Here is a 23,908-nt window from a genome sequence, read left to right on the forward strand (position 1 = left end):
TAGAGTTATTTTTGAGATCACAGAACTTTCCACCTACATCAAAATACGTTCTGAAGTTTTCCAGAACTACTAAATAGGGGTAGGAAAGTAGAAACAGCATTTCCTTATCAATAAAGGTATTTTCTCTTAACTGTCTCATGGTCTTATAGTAATAAAACTGGAATTGAGGAGAGACAGAGTTGGTAACATGCCAATCCTGAAACTACTTGAATGAGACAATATTTAATATTAAATACCCAAAATACCATTTAGAAAAATATTTAGACCTTGGGAAGAATATAGTTCTAGAAGCAATATGGTCATATTTATCGTTTTTGCAACTGGGAACCCTCACCTCCCATTATTTTGAGAAGGATGGGAATGGTATATAACAAGGGAGGCTTATGTTGGTCCCACGAGTGAGAAATTGAACATGGAATAGACTTTTTTCTGAATAGGTGAGGAGTGAGTTTTAATTTTATTATTTGTGATGGAGTGATATGTGATTTCTTTCTATAGGAGGTTAATATGTGGGCCTAATACTATCGATGTTGAAGTTACACCAATTTGGAAACTGCTCATCAAGGAGGTAATTTCTCCAGCATTTTCTCTTGGTGTTGGATAGAAAATAAAGAAGTTTGACTCCATTGAAATAATCAGGAGTGCTACTTGTTAATAAGTAACTATAATATAGAATATATTTTGGAAGTATGCCAAGCATATTATCCTCATATCTCTTGGTTACTCTTTTTCTTCAAGTGGTTCTTTTGCAGATTGCTATATGCAAGACAGGGTGTGAAACTCATTGTACTTACTTAACATTTAGTGGCTGGATGAATGTAATGTTTCTTTTCTTTTTTAATACTGTGCTGCTTAACTTGTTTCAACTTCGTGAAACTCAATTTTTTTAAGCTAATCCTTTTGTTAGGTAACAGATACAAGTTCCTTGGTGCCTAAAAATGTAGGAAGAAAAAACCCCATTTATTCAGCCTTATTAGTACTGGAGATCTCAAGGTATAAGATGAAATTTCCCTTTTGGACCCTATCACTGGGATCCTCATTTTTTCACTTTACAATGATTATTGTCAAACCATAGCCCTCTAGCTGTACTCTGGCTTCCCTGTGCTCCCTCTCCACTCCTCCTTGCCTTAGAAAAGCTTACTAAACTTAAGGTGCTTTTAAAGTATTTCCAGCAAGCTGTCAGGCATGAAAGAAAGTAAAACAAACCAATGGGGAATGTTTCTGTGTGCTGCCTCTCTAACCAGAAGAAAGGATTGCCATTTCTGTTTTAGACAGAAGGAAACCAACTAGGGGGAATTTCAGTGAAGGCACAACATGTTTTTTGACCAAAGCTGAATTCCAGCTGTTGAAGTTAACAGCTACTCTCTCGCACAGTGTTCTAGATGCTCTTTTGCAGCTTACTGCTTTCTACTTAACAAGAACATGCAGTCTTCAACTCACCCATTAATCAAGTTCCTTAACGACTTCAAATATGGCAGGTGTTATGTCATAGAGAAGAAGAGACTAGAAAGTATTTTAACTTTGTAAACCTGAACTAATACTTCACCTTTCTGAAGGCCAGTAAATGTAAACAGGAGATGACAACATCTACTCCTTAAATAACTATTGTAATGGTCAACATGTCAATACATGAGACATTACTTTGTAAATTGTAAAGTGCGGCAGTGATTAAAAGTAAGTGCTCTGGGGTCAGATTGCCTGGGTTTAAGTCTTGGGTCTGTGGCAATCATGGTCGCATGACTTTGGACGTATTTCTCAAGATCTAAGGTTCAGTTTCTTTATCATTACAATGGAGATAAGTAACTTCTGGTTAATAAGGTAATTGTGGGAATTCAATGAGAAAATTCAAGTAAAGTTGCTTAGAGCAGTGTCTGGCACTTGTCAGTTGCTGAAGAAATATAATAAGACTATTGTGTGGGATGATGTATGTCATGAAGATGAGTATGAAAACAAGTAAATAAAGAGCTAAGTGTGAAGCCTAAAAATCTCGCTTGCTTTCCTGTTTTTATGTCTGCCAACAGGTTCTAAATCCATTTTATATATTTCAACTCTTCAGTGTCTGTTTGTGGTTTAGTGAAGACTATAAGGAATATGCTTTTGCCATCATAATCATGTCCATAATTTCCATATCTTTGACAGTATATGATCTCAGAGAGGTGAGTTTCTCTATTAGTTCTATGGTTTCAGAAAGAGAAGAATAGTGACTTTATTAAAAATTTGTTAGAAAGGAGTATCAGGAAATAGTCACTTCCCACTCCATAGTAAATGAGACCAAGTTTATAAATATGTAGCACAGTAAGCAGTGTTCAACAATTTAGTTCTTTCCCTTTCCTCCCATTCCAATCTCTGACATTTGAAGTTATTTTTCCTCTCTCTTTAATTTACTTAAGACTAATTAGCCAGAACAACATGCAAAGGTTTATGAATTGTGAATATGTGAAAAAATGCACGTAGAGAATACTGATGGGATTTGAAGATGTGGAAGAGAGATGGAAGGTGGAGGAGTCTATTTAATATGAACTCCTTTGCCATTTATGTTTGGCTGGTACTCATTTGTCAAGGCCGCAGTCCAGCTCCTGGCTTTCTTTATGCCTACACCAGGTTTCTAGATACTGTTGGAAAAAAAATTACATAGAACAGATTGGTTGGTTGCACTATAAATCTGCGAATTCCAACCTCATCTGGGCAAGCCTTCTGTTCATCTCTAATGGAGGTGCTCTCCCGTCCTCTGAAATGAGGGTTTCAAACCATCTCTGTCTTCTGGTGTCTGCGACGCCCGTCTTCTCATATTCCACTCTTTCGTTAATTCAGCAGATATCACTTATTTCACAAAAAAGACGGAAGCCGTAAGACAGAAAATTGCCCAACTCCTCACTTTCCGAGTGCCAAATGACTCATCTCTGCAGCCCCCTCCTGCCCTGACCTCTCATTTTAGTGGAGGAAGTGCCCTCGGCCGTGCCTGCGAGACCATCCTCTTCCACCTTCTTGGGGTGCTTATGCAGTCCACGAGTGACTCCTCTCTTCTCCTCAAGAGCCTTCCCATCAACATTTAACATTCTCAAGTTCTCCTAACTTGAAAACAAAACTCAAACAAAACAGTTTCTTCTCTTGACCATGCTTCTGCCTTCAGCTACTACTATATCACTCTTTTTCCATTCACAGTAAAACTTCTAGAGTCTTTGTCTCTGTTATCATTAGTTACTCATCTTCCTCTTACTTTTCAGTCATGCCGACATGCCTTCCTCCCTCATGACTCCATTTAAACAAATCTTGTTAAGGTCGCCACTGTGATCCCAAAGCCCATAGATCATTTTAAAATTTAAAAAGTTCTTTTAAAATTAGCTTTTTTTTTTCCTTAATAGAAAGGGCAATATGTGGCTATGATAAAAATAAAATTCAAACAGAACAAAAGAGTGTGAATAAAAATTAAGGCTTCCTCCCGTTGGGAAAACTTCCGAGTGTTCAGGTCCTCTTTCAAGATACATCCACTAGGACCCTATTTTCTGTATACTTTCAGCAATATTAAATGCATATGCATTAATTTGTTTAACAGAATGAATATATTCTATGTACACTGTTCTGCACTTGAATTTTACTTACTTATTTATTTATTTTTGAGACGGAGTTTTGCTTTCATCGCCCAGGCTGGAGTGCAATGGGGCGATCTCGGCTCACTGCAAACTCTGCCTCCTAGGTTCAAGCAATTCTCCTGCCTCAGCCTCCCAAGTAGCTGGGATTATAGCCGTGTGCCACCACGCCCAGCTAATTTTTGTATTTTTAGTAGAGACGGGGTTTCACCATGATGATCTGAATGGTGTCGATCTCCTGACCTCCAGTGATCCACCCGCCTCGGCCTCCCAAAGTGCTGGGATTACAGGCATAAGCCACCGTGCCCAGCCTCCACTTGAATTTCTCACCTATTATATCCTATATAAATATCTTTCTGCATCTGCACAAATACATTTTCTCTAGATGTATCATAATTTTTAACAGTCCAATATTGATATGCATTTGGTTGTTTCTAGTCTTTTGCTACTAAGACAATGCTGCAAAAGCATCCTTGCACATATATCTTTTCATACATCTATATATATGTATGCATATGACACATATTACATATGTATACATATGTATATAACAAGTATATATGCTTATAAATATCTGTATTGATATATAGAAAATTTCTGCAATTGAAATTACTTAGTCATAAGCTAGGTACACTATTTTAATGCATGTTGTCAAAATGCCTCTTAAAAAAAGTAATACTGGCCAGGTATGGAGGCTCACACCTGTAATCCCAGAATTTTGGGAGGCTGAAGTGGCAGGATAGCTTAGACCCAGGAGTTCAAGACCAGCCTGAGCAACATAGTGAGACCTCATCTCTCTGTATATAAAAAAGTAATACCAATTTACATTCCTTACAACAGTAGATAAGTTTTTCTTATCTTTACCAATATAAGTGAAAACAGAATTCAGTAACTCCAATCATGTTTTTTATTATGAGTTGAGCATTTCTTCACACTTTAGGCCATTTGTATTTCTTTTACTGTGAACTCTTTGTGTCCTTTATCAATTTTTATTGGGTTCTTGGTGTTTTGCTTGCTAATGTTATGGTCCCCCTGCAGTGGATTTTTTTTTTTTCCGCAGTACAGATTTCGCTAAACCTCTCAGTTGGATTTGACACAGTTAACTGCTCTGTTCTTTCTGATGCACTCTTTTCCTTGGCTTCAGTGACAGCACACTCTGCATCCTCTCCAGCTGCTCTTTTCCATTCTCTTTTGATAGCTCGTCCTTCTCTATCTGACTTTTAAAAAATGAGTGTTCCAAAGTCAAAACAACAGGAAAATGCATATAATGTAAAGGCTCCACTTGTCTCTCCTACTCCACTTGGCCAACTGCTTACATTAGTTTCTTGTGTAATCTTCCAAAAAAGTTTTTAGGCAAACGCAGCAAATACAAGTATATGTATTTTCTTTTTTTCTTATCTAAGTGGTAGCATAATTACATTATTTTCTAACTTGCTATTTAAAAAATTACTATTAATATATCTTGAGGATCTTTTCATGCAAGTACATAAAAGATTCTTCATTATTTTTATAGCCGTACATGCCAATGACTTCAAAGGCATATGCTAATGACTTTCAAATTTGTATGTATAGCTCAAATCCAGATATCTCTTTTCAGTTCCAGACTCATAGCTTCAACTACCTATTTGATATCCCCACCTTAATATCAAAAAATTACCTTAAATTCAACATTCTCAACATAAAACTCAAGGATTCTTCTCCTCAAATCTGCACTTAGGTTTTTCTGATTTGATAGCAGATACTACTGACCATTCCATTGCACAAGCCAGAAATCTGGTTGCCAACCTTGAAACTTTCTTCTTCCCCTTCAATTACACAGGAAGTCCTTTGATTTTTCCTTCCTAAATATCTCTTGGCATCATTCACTTTTTTCCACCCTAGCACTATTAAGGTTCGAGTTAGTATCGTTTTCTACCTTGCAATCACCTCCCATCTGGCCTCCATACATCATTCTTGCAGAACACGATTATTTACAAGCTTTTATCACTAAAATGCTTCAAAATATTCCCATTGCTCTTACAATAAACTTCTTTTTTTTTTTTTTTTTTTTTTTTTTTTTTGAGACGGAGTCTCGCTCTGTCGCCCAGGCTGGAGTGCAGTGGCCGGATCTCAGCTCACTGCAAGCTCCGCCTCCCGGGTTTATGCCATTCTCCTGCCTCAGCCTCCCGAGCAGCTGGGATTACAGGCGCCCGCCACCTCGCCCGGCTAGTTTTTTGTATTTTTTAGTAGAGACGGGTTTTCACCATGTTAGCCAGGATGGTCTTGATCTCCTGACCTCGTGATCCACCCGTCTCGGCCTCCCAAAGTGCTGGGATTACAGGCTTGAGCCACCGCGCCCGGCCACAATAAACTTCTAAATCTCATCGCAGACTTTAAAGCTTTACCTCGAGACTCACAAACTTTTTAGTTTCTAGAGCTCTTTAAACTCTTAAAAATCACTGAGGATCTCTAAGAGTTTTAAATCTTGTAGGTTATATCTATTGGTATTTACCAAATTAAGAATTAAAACTCAGAATCATAAAATATTTATTATTTTAAAATAATAACAACATATTTGTATATAAATATATATTTAAAGACAACTGTATTTTCCAAAATAAAAATAATTTAGTGAGGAGAACGGCATTATTTTACATTTTTGCAAATCTCTTTTATGTTTGGTTTAATAGACGACAATTGGATTTTCTTTTTTTTTGGCTTCTAAGCAACAGAATTTATTTCTTTAGTTACGGAGGCTGGAAAGTTCAAGATCAAGACGCCAGCAGATTCAGTGTCTGGTGAGGTCTCTCGTCTTGGTTCAGAGATGGCACCTTCTTACTGCATCCTCACATGGTGAAAGAGACATGGCATCTCTCCTGGGCCTCTTTTATAAGGGCACTAAAATTATTCATGACCTAATCACCTTTCAAAGGCCCCTCCTCCTAATATCATCATCTCGGGGGTTAGGATTTCAATACATGAATTTTGGGTCACATTCAGACCGTGGCAGTCTTTTAAAAAATTTCTATATCAGTTGATTTAAATACTTTAATAATTGTACTTCTTTTTTTTAATTTCTGACAATTGGATTTTTGTAACTGCTTCTGCATTTAGTCTATTGTGATATGAAACACCACTCAGCCTCTGGACATCTCCACTGTACACTTGTGCGAGAATAAGATTCTAAAAGGCAATTAACGTCTTAGTGCTATTATGAAAACAGTATACCTGCTCAGCCCCTGTGGGACATTCCTCGGGCCCTCTCTACAAACTGCTGCTGCACGTGTACGTGTAACTGCTGCTTTGACTTCTTTCTCCTGCCTTGATTCACCCAGCATCTCCCTTGCTTTCTGCCCTCCAGATGCACTAGATCTTTTTGTTTCCTGACACATACTCTTTTTTTCTAACCTCAGAACAGTTTGATATGCCACCTGGAATTGTCCAATTTTTTTTCATCTTCATGATTTGCCCTTACCCCTTGACTAAATAACTCCTACTCAGATCTTAGGTTCAATGTCACTTCTTGAGGGGAGATTTCTCCTGATTAATAACCTTTGCTATATAAGATCCAAAAGTACTTTATTTTTTCTTCTTATTCCTGATTGTCATTATACATTTATATATGTAGTTACTTGATTAAAACCTACTTTTCTCAGTAGATTGTAAATTTCTTGGTGTTAAGAGCCATATCTCTTTTGTTCATTCTATTCCTGAAATATTAAAGTTTGCTCAATAAATGTTTGTTGATTAATGCACAAATGAGTAAAAGAATGAGTTACTCAAAAGCCAAACACCTGTCTTTTTGACAATGGCTTATTCTGTTAATCATTTTTAGAACACATTTATCAGATTTGCAAATAATTTGAAGCTAGGGAATTTAGGAAGTATCTTAAATGACAAAATCAGGATGACAAAATGAACACATTAAATGATTGGGACTTTTAACCCCCAGAATCAAGCAGGAGGTCTTTTACACAATAGTTTCCCAGTAATGTGGAATCAAATATAATTGTGTTTTTTATTTCTCTTACTGATTCACTCTCATCCCATATATTTCATTTATTACAACAACAAATATTATGAGGAAGTAGCAGGAACCATCAAACTCCTTATTCATTTATTGATTTTTATATTTATTTATTTATATATTTTTTGAGATGGAGTCTTGCTGTGTTGCCCAGGCTGGAGTTCAGTGTCAAAAACTCTTCTGAGTGGAAAGAGCATGCTGGAAATTCCTTTCTGCTGAAGAAAACATACTTCCTGCTGGGTGAAAATCACTAGGAATTGGATGCTTTTTCAATTAAATAATGAGCTACGTAGTCCTTTGTTTGTAGGCAGTACATTCCATTCAATTGGCAATAAGACAGTGTTCCATCTTTAAAGAAGCCTAGCACCTTACTTAATAATACCTAGAAACTGTGCTCAAATAGATAACACTCTTCCATTTTCCCTTCTTTTTCAGCAATCTGTAAAACTCCACCATCTAGTCGAGTCACATAATAGCATTACAGTCTCTGTGTGTGGGAGAAAAGGTAAGTTCCATTATTTTAGATCTATGTGCTATTCACATGGAATCAGAAAATAATTTAAATTTGTGTTTCTGATTGCTCCTGGTATTCTCATCTTCATATTCATTTTTCCTTAGGCATTTGTTCAAAGGGATGAGGAACTTAAGATTTTTTTTTTTTTTTTTTTTTTTACCTTAAGAACTACTATTGGGGTAGAATTGACATTGGTAAACTTAACATATTTATAGTGTAGTATTTGATATGTTTGGCATGTGTATATTCCCATGAAGCTATCATAATCCTCAAGATAATGACGGTTCATCACTCCCAAAAGTTACCCTGTTCCTGCTTCTAGTTGTTTTCTCTCCCGCTTCCTCCCACCTCCCCCATCCCTCAGGCAATCATTTATCAGCTTTCTGTCACGGTAGATTCATTTCCAGGCTCAATATTAATACATAAATGTCATTTTACAGTATGTATTCTTTGGGGTCTTTTATAATACATTTTTGGTTAATTTAGGGGGAGATCAAAGTTCATAGTTATTTTGGGATTTATCCATTTTATTAAGTGCATCAATCATTCATTCCTTTTATTTCTGAGGCTATCTCATTGTGCAGATACACTAGTTCGTTCATCCACTCACCTGTCAATGCATATTTGGGTTCCAGTCTTTGGCGATTCCCAGTAATGGTGTTATGATCATTTAGGTACAAGCCATGTATAGACATGCTCTTTCATTTCTTATGAGAAAATACCTAGCTATGGAACAGCTGGGTCATGTACTAGATAGATATTTAACATTTTAAGAAACTGCCAATATTGTGTCCAAAGTGGTGGCACCGTTTTACACCAGCAGCGTGAGAGTTCTAAGTGCTCCACATTCTTGACAGCATTTGGTATGGCCAGTCGTTTTAATTTTGGCCACTTTAGTGTGTGGTAGTATTTCATCCTTGTTTTAATTTGCATTTCCCTAATGACTAATGGCATTGAATATCTTTTCAAATTCTTATTTGCTGATCATATATCTTTTTTGGTGAAGTATTTGTTCAAGTTTGTTGCTTATTAGATTATTTTTATTATTAAAATTGAGTTTATTCCACATTACGGATATAAGTCCTTTATCAGATAAATGATTTGCAAATATTTTCTCTCAGTCTATGACTTACCTTCCCATTCTCTTTACAGTGTTTTTCCAAGAGCAGACATTTTTATTTTTGTTAAAGTCTAGTTTATCAATGTTTTCTTCTGTGGATCATGCTTTTGATGTAATTTTTAAGATATTTTGTCAAAGTCACCATGATTTTCTGTATTGTCTTTCAGAGTTTTAGGTTTTACATGTAGTTCTATATTACATTTTGATTTTGGCTTTTGTTTTTTTTGGATTGAGGGTCATTTTTTGCAAACAGATATCCAAATGTTCTAATACCATTTGTTGAAAAGATTATCTTTTCTCCACTGAATTGACTTTTCACATTTTGTCAAAAATCAATTGTTCACATGTGGGTGGATGTGTTTCTGGATTTCCTACCCAATTTTATTTTTTTGCTTTTTTTGTATTTGCGTTTTTATATCAATACCATACAATGTTGCTTTAATAGGTCTTAATAAGTTAATAAGTCTTGAAATAGGGTAATGTTAGTCCTACAGCCTTGCTCTTCTTTTTTAGAGTTATTTTGACACTATTGAGCCCTTCGGGTTTCCATATGACTTTTGAACTCAACCTGTCAATTTCTTTAAAAAATGCTGGGATTTCTTTAGAATTACAATAATTTATAGAAATACAGACTTCAGTTTGTAAATCTTTAGAAGCTCATTTAAAAATCTGTTAGAATTCCTATTAAGTACTAATATGAAATGTACAATAACATAAACAATTGTCACAAATAAAATTCAAAGATGTCAATGTTTGATGAGATATTTTCCATAACCTAGGGTTGCTTCCTTAGAGTATTCCTAGGATGTCTACTGATCTGTCTATTAAAGTCATGCAGTGGGAACAAATGTTGATTTTCTTTGCCAAGAAAATACCATAGATGAATATTAAAAACAGTTCTGTAAGCCAAAATTCACATCTGCACACACTTAAAATGTAGCTCTTTTTTTAAAAAAATAATAATTTGTAATACATTCTGAAAAACACAAAAATGCTGTGTATCTGGCTGGGTTACCAGTGTTCAGCCTTAAGTGCAGTGATACAGGTTATGCAATTACTGAAACTGGTAAGTATATTCTAAATTGTGGAAATATGTATGTATTTTTGTGTTAGTAACTCTTTTTGGTATCTAGTTCAGGCTTGTTTATAGTATATACATATGTAGAATATAAAGTTCAAAATATACTCTAGTGATGTAACCAACCAATTAAAGGAAATAAAATATTTTTAAGGGGAGTATAATGTTTTCCTGGTTAAAATTTATTTATTTATTTATTTTTATTTATTTTGGTATATGAATAAGTTCTTTAGTGGTGATTTCTGAAATTATGGTGCACCCATCACCTAAGCAGTGTACACTGTACCCAGTGTGTACTCTTATCCTTCATTCCCCTCCCACTCTTTGCCCTGAACCCCCAAAGTGCATTGTGTCATTCTTATGCCTTTGCATCCTCATAGCTTAGCTCCCACTTATGCGTGAGAACATATGATGTTTAGTTTTCAATTTCTGAGTTACCTCACTTAGAATAACAGTCTCCAATTTCATTCAGGTTGCTGCAAATGCCATTATTTCATTTTTTATGTCTGTATGTTATTCCATGTTATATACATGCCACATTTTCTTTATCCACTCATAGATTGATGGGCATTTGGGCTTGTTCCATATTTTTGCAGTTACAAATTGTGCTGCTTTAGACATGCACATGCAAGTATCTTTTTCATATAATGACTTCTTTTCCTCTGGGTAGATACTCAGGAGTGGAATTGCTGGATCAAAGGGTAGATCTACTTTTATTTCTTGAAGGAATCTCCGTACTGTTTTCCATAGTGGTTTTACCAGTTTACATTGCCACCAACAGTGTAAGAGTGTTCCCTTTTCACCACATCCTTGTGAATATCTGTTAATTTTTGATTTTTTGATTATGGCCATTCTTGCAGGAGTAAGGTGATATCGCATTGTGGTTTTGATTTGCATTTCCCTGATCATTACTGATGTTGAGCACTTTTTCATATGTTTCTTGGTCATCTTTATATCTTCTTTCAAGAATTGTCTATTCATGTTCTTAGCCCAATTTTTGATGGCATTGTTTGTTTTTTTCTTGCTGATTTGAGTTCCTTGTAGATTCTGGGTATTAGTCCTTCAACAGAAGTATAGATTGCAAAGATTTTCTCCCACTATGTGGATGTTCTGTTTATTCTGCTGGTTATTTCTTTTGCTGTGCAGAAGCTTTTCAGTTTAATTAAGTAATTAAGTACCATGTATTTATCTTTTTGTGTGTGTGTGTGTGTTTGCTTTTGGGTTCTTGTTATGAAGCCTTTGGCTAAGCCAATGTCTAGAAGAGTTTTTCCAATGTTATCTTCTAGGATTTTTATGGTTTCAAGTCTTAGATTTAAGCCTTTGATCCGTCTTGAGTTGGTTTTTGTATAAGGTGAGAGAAGAGGATTCAGTTTCATTCTCTACATGTGGCTTGCCAATTATCCCAGCACCATTTGTTGACTAGGGTGACCTTTTCCCACTTGTTGTTTTTGTTCACTTTGTCAAAGATCAGTTGGCTGTAAGTATTTGGCTTTATTTCTAAGTTCTCTATTGTGTTTCATTGGTCTATATCCCTATTTTTATACTAGTACCATGCTGTTTTGGTGACTGTGGCCTTACACTATCATTTGAAGTTGGGTAGTGTGATGCCTCCAGGTTTGTTCTTTTTGTTTCATCTTGCTTTGGCTATGCAGATTCTTTTTTGGTTCCATATGAATTTTAGGATTATTTTTTCTAATTCTGTGAAGAATGATAGTGGTATTTTCATGGAAATTGCATTGAATTTGTAGATTGATTTTAGCAGTATGGTCATTTTTACAATATTGATTCTACCCATCCATGAGCATGGGACATATTTCCATTTGTTTGTATCATTTATAATTTCTTTCAGCAGAGTTTTGTAGTTTTCCTTACAGAGATCTTTCACCTCTTTGTTTAGGCATATTTCTAAGTATTTTATCGTATTTTGCAGCTATTATAAAAGGAGTTACATTCTTGACTTGATTCTTAGCTTGGTCACTGTTGATGTATAGCAGAACTACCGATTTGTATACATTAATTTTGTTTCCTGAAACTTTGCTGAATTCATTAACCAGTTCTAGGAGCTTTTTGGATGAGCCTTTAGAGTTTTCTTGGTATACTATCATATCATCGGTGAACAGTGACTGGTTGACTTCCTCTTTACTGATTTGGATGCCCTTTATTTCCTTCTCTTGTCTGATTTTTCTGGCTAGAACTTCCAATATTATGTTGGATAGAAGTGGTGAATGTGGGCATCCTTGTCTTGTTCCAGTTCTCAGGGGAAATGCTTTCAACTTTTCCCCATTCAGTATAATGTTAGCTGTGGATTTGTCATAGATGGCTTTTATTACCTTAAGGCATGTCCCTTCTATGCCAATTTTGCTGTGGGTTTTAATAATAAAGGGATGCTGGATTTTGTTAAATGCTTTTTCTGCGGCTGTTGAGATGATCATGTGATTTTGTTTTAAATTTTCTTTATGTGGTGCATCACATTCATTGACTTGTGGATGTTAAATCATCCCTGCATTCTTGGTATGAAACCCACTTGATCATGGTGGATTATCTTTTTGATATGCTGCTGGATTCAGTTAGTTAGTATTTTCTTGAGCAGTTTTGCATCTATGTTCATCAGGGACATTGGTCTGTAGTTTTCTTTTTTCGTTATGTTCTTCCCTGGTTTTGGTATTAGGGTGATACTGGCTTCAAAAAATGATTTAGGGAGGATTTCCTCTTTCTCTCTCCTGTGGAATAGTGTCAACAAGTTTGATACCAATTTTTCTTTGACTGTCTGATAGAATTCACCTGTGAATCTGTCTGGTCCTGGACTTTTTTTTTCTTGGTAACTTTTTAATTACCACTTTAATCTTGCTGCTTGTTATAGGTCTGTTCACAGTTTATATTTCTTCCTGGTTTAACCTAGGAGGGTTGTATAATTCCAGGAATTTATCCGTCTCCTCTAGATTTTCTAGTTTATTCGCATAAAGGTGCTCATAGCATCCTTGAATGATCTTTTGTGTTTCTGTGGTATCAGCTGTAATATCTCCCATTTTGTTTCTTATTGAGCTTATTTGGATCTTCTCTCTTCTTTTCTTGGTTAATCTCACTAATGGTCCATCAATTTTATTTATCTTTTCAAAGAACCAGCTTTTTGTTTTATTTATCTTTTGTGGGCTTTTTTTGTTTTGTTTTGTTTCAGTTTCATTTAGTTCTGCTCTGATCTTGGTTATTTATTTTCTTCTGCTGGGTTTGGGTTTGGTTTATTCTTGTTTCTCTAGTTCCTTGAGGTGTGACCCTAGATTGTCTATTTGTGCTCTATCAGACTTTTTGATGTAGGCATAAAAAATGCTGGGATTTTTATTGGGATTGTGCTGAACCTATAGATACATTTATGGAAAATTGACATAGTAACATGTTTCAATCTTTTGCTCTATGAATATAACACTGCTTCGTTTGTTTAGGTCTTTGATTTCTTTGGCAGTGTTTTGCAGTTTTCAGTGTATGGGTCTTACACACTTTTTCTCAGATTTATTTTTAAGTAATTCATATTTTTGATGCTATTGTAAATGATATTTTAAAATGTAAATGTTCAGTTGTTCATTTGCTAGTAGTTCCATCATGTAAATGTGCTGATCAGTAGTTTGCTTCACATTAAGGAGAGACCCTCTGCAGATCTTTTTGGCTCTCCCCTGAACAGTTACCTCCCCAGCTATGAACTCAAGCTGCCAAGATCTCTATCGATGCTCATCTTTGTGTTCTGAACTCAGTAGTCATCTGGACTTGGTCTGGTTTTCCTTCTCTGCCTAGTGGCTTGGAAACTCTTTAAAGACAGTAAGCGTGGCAAATGTAGAACACCTTTATTTCTTTCCCATCTCTTTCATTGTTTGATGTTCAGTGTCTAAAACCCATTTTTTCATATCTTTTATACAGTTGTTTCCAGTGGGAAGATAATTCTTGTCCTTTTTATTCTCTTTTGGCTGGAAGTGAATTTTTACCTTTTAAAAATATAATTGGTCATTTTTTTGTCCATACTTTTTATGATAAAACACTTTGAACATATATAACAGTAGAGAGAATACTATAATAAAACCTCATGTACCTGTCACACAGATTAAATAATTATCAACCTATTGAATCTCTTTTTCATCTGTTCTATTAACTCTCCACCCTACATTATTTTGGAACTATCCCAGATACTATATTTTATTTGAAAATATTTCAGCATATAGCTCTAAAATATAGTCTTTTTAATTCCTTTATCACATCTTTTAAAACCTCATAATTTGAAAATAGTTAGACAGGCAATGTTCAGATTTCCTCAATAGAGTCAAGTACGTGTGTAGATATACTTATGATACATATACAAGCACTTTTGTTTTATTGCCCCTTGCTTGATTGTGCTTCAAAGATACTGCATTTTTTGTTTCCAACTGAAGATTTCTGACAATCCTGCATTGAGCAAGTCTATCCGTGCCGTTTTTCTAAAAGCATGTGCTGTCTTCGTATCTCTGTGTCATGTGTTGGTAACTCTGGAAATGCTTCAGACTTTTTCATTGTGATTATATCTGTTATGGCAGTCTGTGGTCAGTGATATTTGATATTACTATGCTAAGTGCTTTGGGGCACTATGAACCATGCTCATGTAAGATAGCAAACTTAATCAGTGTTAGATGTTCCCCAACTGGCCATTCCCATCTCTCTCTCTCTTTCCTCGGGCGTCCCTGCTCCCCGAGACCCAACAGTATTAAAATTAGATCGATAAATAACCCTACGCTGGTTTCTAAAAAGTGTTCTAGCTAAAGGAAGAGTTACGTGTTTCTGATTTTCAAATAAAGTTAGAAATGATTAAGCTTTGTGCGGAAGACATGTTGAAAGCCGAGATGCACTGAAAGCTGCGACTCTTGCACCAGTTTCCTTTGTGAATGCAAAGGAAAAGTTGTTGAAGGAGATGAGAAGCACTCCTCCAAAAGTGAACACACAAATGATCAAAAGCGAAGCAGCCTTACTGCTGATGTGGAGGAAGTTGTAGTGGTCTGAGCAGAAGCTCAAACCAGTCACACTTCTGTAAGACAAAGCCTAATCCAGAGTCAGGCCTTAACTCTTTAATTCTATGAAGGCTGAGAGAGGTAAGAAAACTACAGAAGAAAAGTCTGAAGCTAGCAGAGTTCGGCTTATGAGGTTTAAAGAAAGAAGCCATCTCCATACGTAAAAATGGACAGTGAAGTAGCAGTACCAGATACGGTACTATAAACCTCAATGAGAATGTTACAAGTACTCATTTTAATGGCGTTAGTCATTGTTTCTAGGTCTTTTTAGAAAACATACTTAGGAAATAGTTTTTTAAGATAAAATGCATTATGAGGTCATACTGACCTCATAACTTCCAATTCAAGTTTAGAATTCATAGTCATACTGACCTTATAATTTCCAATTCAAGTTTAGAATTCATAGTCATACTGACCTTATAATTTCCAATTCAAGTTTAGAACTATGGGCTTTTTACTTTACTTTATTCATTGTACTTGTGTTTCTCTTATCTCTATGCCCAAAGTTCTGATTCTCAAAAACAGGAAGAGATTACTCTTTTGCTTTATCCCATTGTATATAATAACCTTAGAGTGACAAACCAATGCACTCAGCATTGATATAATTCCTAAAAACAGTTTAAGATGTTTTTAGAATTTTTGTTTTCCCATTTGTGACATCTTGATAGAAATGTACAGCCAAATTATACATTGTTCATTAAAGTCACTCAAAATAGTTTTCTGTTGGTTATGCCAGCAACTTGATAGGTTTATTTCGCTCTTTTTGCTTTAGATTTTAGTGTTAGCTTTTCATATTTTTATTTGTATTATTTTGTATAGATATAGAAAATATCTACATGGTTTGAGAGTCAAATCCATAGGACAGAAGATATTCCAGGGAATCTGGTTCCTATCCCTCTCCTTTCTGACTTATGTCTTCATTCTCTCTAGAATCATCATTTTGGTTTTTATTTATTCTTACATTTAAAAATATAAACAGATTATATATAATATTCATAGTTTTGTATTACATATACAAAACAGGTTATATGTTTATACTGCTGTCTTCTAGATGAATAGAGATATATCAAACATATTTAACTGTATTTCCTACTGTGTATATTTTACCTACGTAACTATGTTTCTCAGGGACCATTTAGTATATATAGATATTCTTCATTCATTATTTCAGCTGCATGGTACTCTCTTGTGTGGAGGAACCATTGTTTATTCAGTCAATCCTCTATTGAAAAAAATTTTCTCAGTTTTTTACTACTACAAATAGTGCTGTAATAAAAAGCTTTGTACATATGTCTTTTCATATTTTCGCCAGTATATCTTCGGCACGGATTCTGAGAAGTAAAATTGCTAGGTTAGGAAATAAGTGCATATGTACTTTTGCTAGAAAAATGTTGCCAAAGTTTCTCTCCATAGAGATTGTGCCAGTTTGCATTTGCACCAGAAATGTGTCAGTGACTGATTCCTACCAGCCTTGCCAATAGAATGTGCTGGAAATTTTGCACATTTTTCTAATCATAAGGTGAGCAATGTTATCTCATATATATGTCTCACTCTCTTTTTTAGAAAGTAATTTAAAACTTACAAAAAAGGTGTAGAATAGTTTAAATAACTTCTTTTCTAGAACTATTTGAGAATAAGTTGCTGACATGTAGCTCCGTGGTCATCACCTGCACATCCTTTTGTGTGTGTTCCTTTTCTCTCTCTCTTTTTTTCTTTCTTTATTTTATTTTATTTATTCATTTATTTTTTTTTGAGGCAGGACTTGCTCTGTTGCCCAGCTTGAGTACAATGGTGCAATCATAGCTCATTACAGCCTCGATCTCCTGGGCTCAAGTAATCCTCCCGCCTCAGCTTCCAGTGTGCGCCACCATGCCTGGCTATTTTTTTTTGGATAGATGGGGTCTACTGTGCATTTCTTAAAGACGAAGACATTTTCCTACATGAAGGACAGTGCAACCAGGAAATTAATATTGACACATTTCTCCCAACTAATGGTCAGACCTTGTTCATGTTTTGCCAATCGTCTCAATAATGTTCTAATAGAAAAGAGATACAGGATTACACAATGCTGTTGTTTGCTATGTCTCTTCAATCTTCAATTTTTAGTTGAATTCTGTGACTTTGACTCTTCTGACTCTGGTTATTTTATAGAATGTCCTTCAGTTTGCATTTGCTGATGTTTCCTCATAGTTAAATTCAGGGTATGCATTTTTGGCTGGAATGTCACAGACATGATGCTGTGTTTTCACTGCTTCCTCTCAGATGGTGCATAATTTCAATTTGTCCTATTACTGGTGATGCTAACTTATATTACTTAATTAAATGGTGTCTGCCAGGTTTCTCCATTGCATATTTATTCTTTTCCTTTTTGTAATTAATGGTTATTTTGTTGAGAGATACTTTGAGATGATATAAATAAACCATCTTCATCAATTTTTCACCCTCTAGTTTTAGTATACATTGGTGTTTCTTGGCCAAATTAATTATTACCTTGATAGTTGCCTAATGATGATTTTTCTAATGTTATCTCTCCTTCTACATTAATTAATTGCCATTTTGCTGCAAGGAAAATCTGTCTCTTCTCCTTATTTATTTATTCATTTACTTAAGTCATTATGAACTCATAAATCCCTATTTTATTTGATGGTTATGGTTCTTTCTTATCGTTATTTACTTTGATGTTCAAATTGTTACAGATTTAGGCAGTGAGACCCCTTTAAAGTTGGCTTTGATAGTTTTGTGATATGTCCCCATCATTCTTTGAGCATTTCTTTACTTAATGGCACAACAAGATGTTCTAGCTTACATTATACTTTTCTTGGCCCAGCCTGTACTCAGTCGTTTCTCTAAGGAAGCCTTTTTATTGTGAGAAAGGGAATTTAGAAGCCAAAATCTGGGCACTGGGTGTGCTCATTACTATTGGTGTATAAACAAAAAGACTAGCAAACATATTTATATATTCTTATAATCACACATATTTACATCTATATTATTTCTGTCTCTCTATCTAGTATATTGATATTTTTCATTGGAATCTACTACCACAGGGTCTGTTGTAGTTGTATCTCTTTCTCTATTTGTAACTTCCTTTCTTCAGTGAGAAACCTGGCTAGTTAACCTCATTATATCTACAGGAGTCCCCTCTTATCTGCAGGGGATACATTCCACGACCCTAGGTGGATGCCTGAAACCATGGGTAGTACTGAGTCTGATCACTGTCATTTGGAACACATTTCTGTTCATGTCTTCCACCCACACATTTAATGCCTTTACCATTTTATCTAAGCACTTCACACTGTGGTTGTAATGTTTGCAGTTTGAGGTGCGATGCACAACTAGCACAAATTTCTTTTTCCTTCTTCACAACTTCACAGATAGTTGATTCATTCTTACTGTAGATCTTAGCAACCTCAGCATACAGTTTTGTTTTCTTTAAGTTAAGAACGTTCACCTTTTCACTTAAAGAAAGCACTTTACTGCTTCTCTTTGGCATAACTGAATTGAGAGCATTACTACTCTTGTGCTTTGGGGCACAAGTAGTAAAATAAGGGTAACCTGAAATGAGCACAGGGATACTGCAACAGGCAATGTAATAGTCAGGTGACTGACAAGCAGGGAGTGTATATAGCATGGATTCTGTTCCGGGTGGGATGGAGCGCATAGCACTAGATTTAATTACTCTACTCAGAATGGTGCACAGTTGGAAAACTTATACATTGTTTATTTCTGGGATTGTCCACTTAATATTTTCTGACTGCAGTTGACTGTAGGTAACTGAAACCATGGAAAGTGCAACTGGAGATCAAGGGAGACTACTGTACTTATTGTACCATTTCTGCCTGGATGCAACCAATCTTTCATCACCACTGATGCTCCCACTGCCCCTCATCCCACTCCTATGTAGACGCCCTTTTCACCTTGCTTGGGTCCCAACATCCCACAGCAGGCCACTGCCACCATGGGGGCCCTTCTGTCCCTGCTCAAGCTCTGACACCCTGTACCAGGTCATGGAAACACCCTTCCATCCTGCTTAGGCTCCAATACCCCAGAGCAGGCTGCCAGCCCACCCCACCCAGCCCCGTGCAGGGATGCCTATCTTACACCAGCCCTAATAGCTTTAAGACTGAATAAGGAAGAAAAGAAGTAAAGGAAGGCAGGCAGGCAATGAGGAAGGAGGGAAGGACTTTCATTTCTCTTATCATGGGTAAGAATGAACAGCTTTGCAGACACTTAACACACCACGTGTATGTGTGTGTGTATGAAGTGATAATATCTAGCAATTTTGCTATACAGTTATTTGCTGGAGATCTCTTTTTAAAAGGAACTCATTATCTATTAGGTTTTTTTTTTTTTTTTTTGAGGCAGGGTCTTGCCCTATCACCCAGGCTGGAGTGCAGTGGCACGATCATCACCCACTACAGTGTCAACCTCCTGAGCTCAAATTTAAGTAGTCTTCCCACCTCAAGCCTCCCAAGTAGCTGGGAGTACAGGTGTGTGTCACCATGCCTGGCTAATTGTTTTATTTTTTATTTTTTGGTGAAGATGGGGCTCCTGCTGTGTTGTCCAGGTTGGTCTCAAACACCTAAGCTCGAATGATTCTGCCGCATTAGGCTCCAAAAGTGCTGGGATTGCAGGCATGAGCCACTGTGCTCAGCTGGGAATATTAACCTTTTATCTGTAATGTAAGTTTCAAATTTGTTTCTGAATTTGTCATTAGTTTTTTCTTATTATTTTGCCACACAAAGATTTTTATTTTATGTAGCTATTTTGTTACATTCTTTTCTTTTTGTTTTCAAAGTTTGAATCAATGTTGAGGAATGTTCTCCTTTCTCCAAAAAAAAAAAAAATGCCGTGGTTGCTTTTTCATTGATATCCAAGTTAAGCAGATGTTGGATTATGTTTTTGTGGGAAAATAACCTGACTCAACTCTGTCTCCTCCCACTTTCAGCTGGAGTTCAAGAGCTGGAATCACACGTCCTGGTGCCTGGAGATTTATTAATTTTGACAGGGAACAAAGTGCTAATGCCATGTGATGCCGTTCTGATTGAAGGCAGCTGTGTGGTGGATGAAGGCATGCTGACAGGTACAGTTCTATCTCCACAGCTGGCAACCTCCGTGGCCTGGCCCACGTTCCTCCCCACTGTGGTCCCTACTCCTCCTCTCCCTGAATGACAACGGCTGGCTGTAAAGCATTGTCTGCTATAGGACCTTCCTGTTTCCACAAATCTTACTCAGTCCTGCTGTGAATGGATCTGTGGGTTCAAATTAAAGCTCTTTCTATGTGTTAAGTTTGATACAATAACAAGTTTTTGAGTGTTTAGTATTTCTTTCTTGAACGAAAGATTATTATAACCCTCTCATTTACCTTAAAAGATTGTAGAGATCGGCCGGGCGCGGTGGCTCAAGCCTGTAATCCCAGCACTTTGGGAGGCCGAGGCTGGCGGATCACGAGGTCAGGAGATCGAGACCATCCTGGCTAACACGGTGAAACCCCGTCTCTACTAAAAATACAAAAAGAAATTAGCCGGGCGTGGTGGCGGGCGCCTGTAGTCCCAGCTACTCCGGAGGCCGAGGCAGGAGAATGGCGTGAACCCGGGAGGCGGAGCTTGCAGTGAGCCGAGATCGCGCCACTGCACTCCAGTCTGGGCGACAGAGCGAGACTCCGTCTCAAAAAAAAAAAAAAAAAAAAAGATTGTAGAGATCATTAGATCTTTCAGAATTGTCTGTGACTTTTATGTTTATTTATTTTAAATAAAACATGTTTTTAAATAAACTTGGAGGGTTTGAAAATCATCAGCGACATCCTGAAACCCACAGGGGTCATTCAAATTCTTCCTGGCCTGGCTTGAAAATGTTAAGAAATTCATGAGGCAGCATTTGGAAAAACCTGCTGCTTCCAAAGTACACACTGGGTGTTTCGGCCTCACTGTAGTTCGTTTACAAATGGCATACTGGAGCTGGGTGGGACCTGTGAGGTTATCTCACATCACAGGCACGGCAACTGAGGTCCAGAGAGGTGACTTGCTTAAGATTACACTGCCTTGATTTCTCACTGACATAGCATAATGATGAGATGTTCAGCTGATACTTCTATAAGATAAAGAAGAATCATAGAGTGTTTCTCGGAGATGAAATGAGAGGCTGTGACTACATGGAGGCTGTGAACGCACTCTCATGGGTGTATCATGGTTCCCATTCAAGTTCAGATCAAATCCATTTCTCCCAGGCAGCCCAGAAAGACAGGTAATGGAGACAAGTGTACACACCTTCCTATGTTAGCTGACAAAGAATAAATGTGTCACAGATCATGGCAAGGCAGGTTCTTTTCCCTCAAAAATCCATAGATTCCTAAAAATCCTGTAATGCTGGGACTCTGCAGTGCCAACTACCATTTTCCTAACGAAAGTAGCCTTAATATACTGTAATGCAACTCTGACTTTCTATTGACCACTCTGCAGAGACCAGTAGAAGACTTTAGAAACTTGTTCCTCAGAACAGACCCACAGTTATTTCACGGCTTCATTCATTACCTTGTATTAGCACTTCAAGCCTCTGCAATAGGCCTCTCCCACTGCACTGGTAAAAGTTGCTAAAGTCCCAATTGCCAAGTCCAGTGGACTCTTTAAATTTCTTTCTTTTTGAGACAGAGTCTCACTCACTCTGTTGCCCAGATTGGAGAACAGTGGCTTGATCTTGGCTCACTGCAGTCTCTGCCTCTCGGGTTCAAGCGATCCTCTCATCTCAGCCTCCATCAAGTAGCTGGAATTACAGACGTGCACCACCATACCTGGCTAATTTTTGTATTTTTAGTAGAGGCGGTGTTTTACGATGTTGGCCAGGCTGGTCTGGAACTCCTGACCTCAAGTGATCTGCCTCCAAAAGTGCTCGGATTACAGGCATGAGCCACTGTGCCCAGCCTGATTCTTTAAATTTCTCAACTTATTGTCCTCTCTGTTCCATTTGACTATTCTGACCAGCTCTCTTTCTGAAAACTCTCTTCCCTATAACTTTCTAAGATAATTCTCTCTCTCCAAATTCTTCTACCACTGACTATACCCATTCAGTTTCTTCTGCTGCTCCTCTTCCTCCATCTCCTGGATTATTGGTGCTGCTCATGGCTGCATCCTTGGCCTTTCCTCTTCTCACTGTATACTTGGTCTCTAAGTAAACTTGTCTGCTTCTGTGACTTTAATTATCATCTAAAACCTGATGAGTTCTGGCTAAATATCTCTAGTCCAGGCCTCTCCTCTGAGCTTCAAATCCAAATAAATCTCAAACTGCCTACAAGGCATCTCAACATGGTCATTCTACAAGGCAACTTCAACTTACAGTGGCCAAAAGACAATTCTTTCCCTCCTCCTATAATCCCTATGTTGAGGAATAATGTTGAGCCTCTGCTTATTCTCCCAGGTCGGGAACTAGAAAAGCATTGCAAATTTCTCTGTCTCTATGACCTGCCAATACATTTTCTCAAGTTTTGTAGCTCCTTACTTCCTTGTTTCTTTCCTTTTTTGAGACAGAGTGTCACTCTGTTTTCCAGGCTGCCGTGCAGTGGTGTGATGCCCGCTCACTTCCACCTCCGCCTGCCGGGCTCAAGTGATTCTCGTGCTTCAGCCTCCAGAGTAGCTGGGATTATAGGCATGCACCACCACGCTCAGCTAATTTTGTACTTTTAGAAAAGACAGGGTTGTACCATGTTGCCCAGGCTGGTCTTGAACTCCTGGCTCAAGTGATCTGCCTGTCACTGCCTCCCAAAGTGCTAGGATTAAAGGCGTGAGCCACTGTATCCGGCCACTTCCTTGTTTCCTGAATGCAGTGCTTCCTTTCTATTCCCACTGCCGGCTGTCATAGTTCAGACCTCATCCCTTGCCACTGGGATTCCTGTGATTATTTCCCAATTGGATACCCAGCCTCCAACCTCATCAGACTTTGATTCATTCCCTGTGCTATGGACAGAGTGCTCTCTCTTATACATAAATATGATGTTACTCTCCTGATTAAAGTGGTTAAATCTCTCCACATCCTCCTTCAGTCACCAGTGGCTTTATTTTATTTTTATTATTTATTTATTTATTTTTGAGATGGAGTTTCACTCTTGTTGCCCAGGCTGGAGTGCAGTGGCACAGTCTTGGCTCCCTGCAGCCTCTGCCTCCCAGGTTCAAGCGATTCTCCTGTCTCAGCCTCCTGAGTAGCTGGGATCACAGGCATGAGCCACCACACCTGACTGATTTTTTGTATTTTTACAAAAAATGGGGTTTCTCCATGTTGGTCAGGCTGGTTTCGAACTCCCGACCTCAGGTGATCTGCCTACCTCGGCCTCCCAAAGTACTGGGGTTATAGGCATGAGCCACTGTGCCCAGCCCACCAGTGCCTTTAGACATATCTGTGGACACTTAGAGTTCTCCATGCTTTGACTCCTAGATAGCTCTCATGGCCCTTTATACTCTACACTCCATATTCTTGACTGCACAGCTTGAGGTTCCCTAAATAGTTATTTCCAGCTATCTTGACATCTGTGCTTGATTTACAATACCTATAGTATTTATAATACTGTATTATACTTATTTGTTTACTTATCTGTC

At 37.2% G+C, this 23,908-nt stretch overlaps 1 protein-coding gene across 15 annotated transcripts in view; it reads left to right on the forward strand.

The window, feature by feature from the left end:
* Positions 1-23,908, forward strand: part of ATP13A4 (ATPase 13A4) — a 160,147-nt gene that overhangs the window by 65,103 nt on the left and 71,136 nt on the right. For 14 of the 15 annotated variants that reach the window (XR_012430574.1, XR_012430573.1, XR_012430575.1 and 11 more), the window contains 4 exons: positions 499-568; positions 2,022-2,156; positions 8,029-8,098; positions 20,275-20,409. Coding sequence is in view for 9 of the 15 variants with exons in the window: in XM_074030767.1 (XP_073886868.1) it covers positions 499-568; positions 2,022-2,156; positions 8,029-8,098; positions 20,275-20,409 (410 nt within the window). In the remaining 6 variants the exon portion in view is untranslated. The remainder of the gene's footprint in view (positions 1-498; positions 569-2,021; positions 2,157-8,028; positions 8,099-20,274; positions 20,410-23,908) is intronic. The other variant, XM_045387193.3, reaches the window with a different exon arrangement.

Source organism: Macaca fascicularis, chromosome 2 (genome assembly GCF_037993035.2).
Source record: "Macaca fascicularis isolate 582-1 chromosome 2, T2T-MFA8v1.1".
Classification (NCBI taxonomy): Eukaryota; Metazoa; Chordata; class Mammalia; order Primates; family Cercopithecidae; genus Macaca; species Macaca fascicularis.